Consider the following 6,000-nt stretch of genomic DNA (forward strand, 5'->3'; position numbering starts at 1 on the left):
CCAACTAACCAATCACTGCTGGGTGGACAGGGGGCACGTTATATCCGACTGGCGGGTTTTGAGAGCATTTTCGCTAAACGCACAGTATTAACAACATTGTCTGAAAAGATAAAGGATACTTTGGTTACGCCGTGTTATAGCATGGCTGCCAGAAGGCCAGAATAATTCATCGTGACAAATTTCGACTTCAAAAGAACCCACGTGGCCAAACACTAGAAACACTCTGCCTGACCCCTTCAATAAACTCATCGTTTTTGATAAAGAAAAGGTTTATTATTGGAACAATATATTAATTTTCATTTTTTTTTTTTTAATAAAAAAAAAATTAATACAAAGACGAGTCATTGTGTGGCCAATTTTGGCCAATGTTGGCCAAGCACGTGGCCATTAAGCAGTTCTTGTTACTAAATCTATATTTATCCTAATATATACATAGACGTTTGTTTTTAAAATGTGTAATTTCAGAGTTACTTCGTCACGGCGGCAGACATTCCAACAAGGGGACCGGTTCTAACGTCAACAAGGGTATTATACCCCAGGCAAAGATACGGACCATAAAGATGACGTTTATCATAGTGCTTGGTAAGTAAACTCGGGTGGAATTTCGATCATGGAACGTTTTGGATTTAAAAAAATAAGTTCTTTAATTAATAATGTGCGCTATGTGGTCAAGTGGTTTGATACCCGCTTTCGGATCGGAAGGTCTTGGGTTCGAGCCTCGCTCGGCGCATAGTTGAGTCCTTGGAGAGGGCTCTTTACTCACATTCTCTCACCTGAGTCATATGTAAAATGAGCACCTTGCCGTTAACATCGTTATCTCTGTCCGAAAAAAAATGTAAGATTATCGCTAACAGGCGTCATGTACCGTCCTAAAGGTAAATGTTGCTGTTGGCCAGAGACTCTTTGTAAATCGCTTTGAGCACGTTTAATGGATAGAGCGCTATATAAAAGCTCATTTAAAAAAATGCTTTACTAAGTATACATCAATCAATTCATTCTTCCATCAACTCATCTATTCCTCAATCGTTGATTTCATTCTTCCATCTAGCCATACATCTCGTCCTCCATCAACTTATTTAAGGCATTTAAGGGGCGGCATGGATTATAGGTATAGTCTTTTCTTGGTACCGTAGAGATACAGCGTTCGATTAGCTGCGGTACTGGTGTCTGTGACCTTAACCCTCTTCTTAGCAGCCATTTTCAGGATTTTCCCCAAATCTTCACCCCGAACTAATACAAAAATATTTTTTTATCACTCAAGCACAATAGCAGTAAGTTCTTGCGATAAAAAAAATTCTATAGCAGGTTGTATCGTAACGAATGTGATGCTTTTCCTATAGTTGATAAGGAGAGGATTAAGCAAGTCACATCGCACTGGCACACTTTGCAGCGCTGCACTGCGGTTGACGCCTGGGTTATTCCATTTTCCACTTGGAATAGACCCAAACGACTAATTTTCCCTTGGGGATGAATTTAAGAAAATTTGTAAAGAGAACAAAATATTACCTCTTAGTTTCGTCAGTCCATCAATCCATCCATTCATTCCTTCTTCCATCAGTCCATTTATCTTTTTACCTATTAACCCGAACATCCATCACCCTACACATCAAATTTTGATCAGTCAACCAAAAAAATCACACAACAACACATCCATACAGCTGCCAGTCCATCAATCCGACAATTAATCTATCAACCAATTCATCCGTTCATTAAATTACCATCCACCCATCAGCAAATTGATCCGTGAAATCCACCCATCCATCCATCCATCCGTTCTGAGCATTTAAATATAAATTGAGCTTTTATATATTACAATATCCACTAAACGTGCTCAAATCAACACTTAACATTTAGGTCGAGACATGACGCCTGTTAGGCGATATTACAATTTTTCGGACAGAAACAACGCTGTTAACGGCGAGGTACTCATGTTAAAACTGACTACAGAGAGAGAATGTGAGTAAAGAGCCTTTTCCAAGGACTCAACTATGCGCCGAGCAAGGCTCGAACCCAGGGCCTTCCGATCCGAAAAACGAGTGTCATACCACAAGACGACATAGCCGTTCTGATACTCTATCAATCAATCAATCCATTCTTTCTTCCTTCCCTCTACCACCAGTATTCATCCTCTGTTGGAGTCCATACTTCATCTACAACCTGTGTGCTGTATACGGTGCAGTCCCTCGAACTCTAACATGGGCGAAGATAGGCATATTCGTTCAGAGCCTGGTTCCACTCAACTCGGCAGCTAACCCCATCATTTACGGGGTGTTCAGTACCAGGATCTGCAAGTACTTTGGGTAAGATAATAATAATGACAATAATAATAATGATGATAATAATAATAATAATAACAATAATAATAATAATAATAATAATAATAATAATAATAATAATAATAATAATAATAATAATAATGATAATAATAATAATTATAATGATAATGATAATAATAGTGATAATAAATAATAATAATAATAATAATAATAATAATAATAATAATAATAATAATAATAATAATAATAATAATAATAATAATAATAATAATAATAATAATAATAATAAAACAACATTTTTAAAAAGCACATGATGATACAGGATAGTAGGCACATAGTAGATAAGCATGTACGTATCTAGAGGTTATTATCATTATTATTATTATTATTTGTTTTGTTTTTTTTTTTTGTTCTTTTTTTTTTTGTTTGTTTTTTTTTTTAATTATTATTTTTTTTTTATATAGCAGACCTGCCTTCTGCTTATGAGCAATTCGTAGAATTCCGAAATTTTGGCTCCAATTTCAGATCTTTATGGGCATCTCAAATGCATCAAATCTCATTGAAAATGAACATTGATGCCAGACTGCATACTTTGAAAGGATTGTAAAAAAGAAGTCTTATTTAATCATAGTGAATGTAAAATATTAATACATAAAGTTGACTATAATAGCTACTGCTATTTATATCTCATAGTAACTATGAATTTTTAAATTTTCAGGGAGGCAGGTTTGTAATAGCTTATCGCAAACGTGTCTGAATTCAGCGTTTCTTACGATAATGGTTTTAGTCTTTATTCCTTTCCTCAGAAAAGAGTTCCTGTCTACGCGTTGGGCCAGAGTGGTCTCTATGTGTCAAAGGTCAGGGACGAATCACGACCCCACCAAGACCTCGGCCGCCGACTACACATCTATGAGTGACACAGAAGACATTCGGTGGGATGTTTTATCATCATCATCATCATCATCATCATCATCATCATCATCATCATCATCATCATCATCATCATCATCATCATCATCATCATCATCACCACCACCACCACCACCACTACCTCCGCAACCACCACCATATCCTGATAAACATACATTGCATCAACTCTCAATCTAGGCTAAGATGGGTTTGAACCCGCTCCGTTTGTGTGTGAATCAGCTGCTTTTTATAGTGATTTACAATGCAAACCTCTAACAGCTTAGCCAGTGCCATTATAACATATCTTACAGAACATCAATAATTCACGCTAACTTTTAACTCACTCAATCCTTGAGATTTTTGCTACTTTTCAAAATTGGACAAAATGTATTAAAAATGACCATGTACATGGATAATTTTATTCAACTACCCTTAACATGCATAAACTATAAAACATTAGCTTGATACTATGCCTATAATTTGGCTCAGAAAAATGTAATAAGTAGGCATGGGGTAAAAGTAACCCGGGTAAACTACGGATATAGTCGGTGTTAGCGTTGAGTGATTACCGTATAACTGCCGTTCTCTGCAAAGACACGTGTCTAAAAATTTGGCCTGAAAACTCGTCCCTCAAATATCCATCGATTTAAAAATACCATCGATATTTGAAGCTCAGTTCAATTTTCTGTCCAAACCTTTAGATAGGCATCTTCGCAGATTAACCCTCTCCTAACCAACTATAGAAAAAAAACGTCAAATTCGTTACGATACAACCAACATTTTTCTTATTCAAATTTCTTTTGTACATCATACAATTTAAAGACAATGAACAGTGTATTGCAGAGTATGTTTTGCTTTAAAAAAATATTTATCGCAAGAACTTACTGCTATAGTGTTTGAGTGATAAAATAGCTATTGTTGTTTTAGTTGGGTGTGAAATTTTGGGGAAAATCCTGAAAATGACTGGTAAGGGGAGAGTTAAGAAAATAGGGAGCAGGCACCAGTGTAAGAGAAAGATCTGAACAAGTGGGTATGAAAGGTGCAAGAAAGCAAGAAAACAAGAAAGAAAAAAAAAGAAGAAACATCCACAAATATCGGACTACCTCGACTGACCCGGAATCAGAAGTCTGAAGTTCGAACCCCAGTCGAGGTAGACTGATTTTTTGGGATGTGTTTTTTTTCTTGAATTTTTCTTTATTGCTTTGTCTGGCACCTTTCATCTTCCCAGACTACGTCAGTGAAATGGTTGTGATATGCTGTGCATTATATATCACTTGAGTGTGGTTACTTTCCCGATGGATAGGAAAAAAAGCTATTTTTATTTTGACTAGGCTTTTAATACATATTATTCCATTTGTGACGATTCGGGCCACTTCCGGAGGGTCGGTAGAGCCAGATAGCTCGATATGTCAAAACAAGGAAAGGCAAGGAAAAGACTAGGAGGATAGAAAGAAGGAACTCGTTGATAAGTTCCCACGTAGAGGAAAGATCAGGCCACTGCACTGGACATAGCCTGGTCAGCGGGAAGAGAGAGAAAGAGAATGTCCGTGTTTCCTGGCCAGACTAATGGTAACAATACAATGAAGGAAATCAAGATTTACAAACACGATACGGTATTCTATTCAGCTGGACGAAACTAACAAGAACTGCCTCTCCGGTTGCCCGCGCTTGTATAGCACAGGGTGAAACCTTAATTGGTCAAAAGAGGTGTTCAAAATGCCTAGCACACGGGGAAGGTACGGTCCACTCCGGACTCGTTCGAGTTATGTCCTAGCAACCATTGTCAGGGCATAACATAATCAACTCTGCTATGGCAGTGAGAGGAGTATTTTGTTATCGTATATTATAGAAAGCAATATGCGTGATGGAGCAAAAGCAATTATAAAACACGCATGTTTATATATGCATAATTGGAAAATTACCACTTGAGCTATTAAAAATGTTATGGCTCAATAATCAGTACAATGTATTATATTCAAAGCTAACAGCGACGTTTAAAATATATGGTGAAAAATATACTTCTATAAAGTGTTATTATAATTGTCTTCGATATAGACAACATTGTTACCGACAAGATCAGAGAATATGAGTAAAGATTCTTTACCAAGAAACCAAATTTTCAAATCAGGGAGCTTCAGGTTTGAATGCGAGTGTTATACTACTCGACCACAAAGTCACACACTCTTGTCTGTTTATTTATTTTAATTATTATATTTCATCAAAATTCCATTTCAGCATTTCTGCCGAGGTTCGAAGAAGCTCCTCAATTCCCACTGCCGGTAGCAGAGTGCCACTTATTCACCAGCAGCTAACAGAGGAGGACAGGGAGCTTCTATCTCTTCACGTTCGAGTCACATGCAGGGAGAAACATGATAGCGAACGTATGTCTCAGCGCGACCTTACCATAGAAGTTCAAAAATGAGATGGAGGCATCTACTATTTTGTGAATTCATATTTCTTGTTGTGTTCAGATATACAACAGAACAGGAATGCTTGATATTAACCGATGATATGATAATATTGTTTTAGATGGACACGTATTTGGGGAGCTGCTTTTGATAGCTCGTGTTTACAGAGTATTATTCCAAAGGCAGAAATATAAAAATAGTTTTCTTCCTTCTTTAACATACTTTCTTGAGTGAATCCGGTTGCCAGTAAATGAATCAAGAGGTGAACTAACTGGCCGACAAACTGTGTATTCTATTAAGGCATAAAATAAATATCGTGCTATTTGTTTTACATGTACATAATATGGCCCACAAGACACTTTCATGTAAACAAAATGGAGTGAAGTTTGGTGTGGTCTGAACATTAA

At 36.8% G+C, this 6,000-nt stretch overlaps 1 protein-coding gene across 1 annotated transcript in view; it reads left to right on the forward strand.

The window, feature by feature from the left end:
* The window catches only part of LOC144958881 (cardioacceleratory peptide receptor-like), a 120,127-nt gene that overhangs the window by 113,140 nt on the left and 987 nt on the right, over positions 1–6,000 (forward strand). The window contains exons 9-12 of the mRNA XM_078891141.1: positions 466–582; positions 2,120–2,300; positions 3,083–3,208; positions 5,421–6,000. The exon at positions 5,421–6,000 is cut by the window's right edge and continues 987 nt beyond it. Coding sequence (XP_078747267.1) covers positions 466–582; positions 2,120–2,300; positions 3,083–3,208; positions 5,421–5,607 — 611 coding nt within the window. The 3' untranslated portion in view covers positions 5,608–6,000. The remainder of the gene's footprint in view (positions 1–465; positions 583–2,119; positions 2,301–3,082; positions 3,209–5,420) is intronic.

Source organism: Berghia stephanieae, chromosome 13 (genome assembly GCF_034508935.2).
Source record: "Berghia stephanieae isolate SIO BIC M18660-M18661 chromosome 13, UCSD_Bste_1.3, whole genome shotgun sequence".
In the NCBI taxonomy this organism is placed as follows: domain Eukaryota; kingdom Metazoa; phylum Mollusca; class Gastropoda; order Nudibranchia; family Aeolidiidae; genus Berghia; species Berghia stephanieae.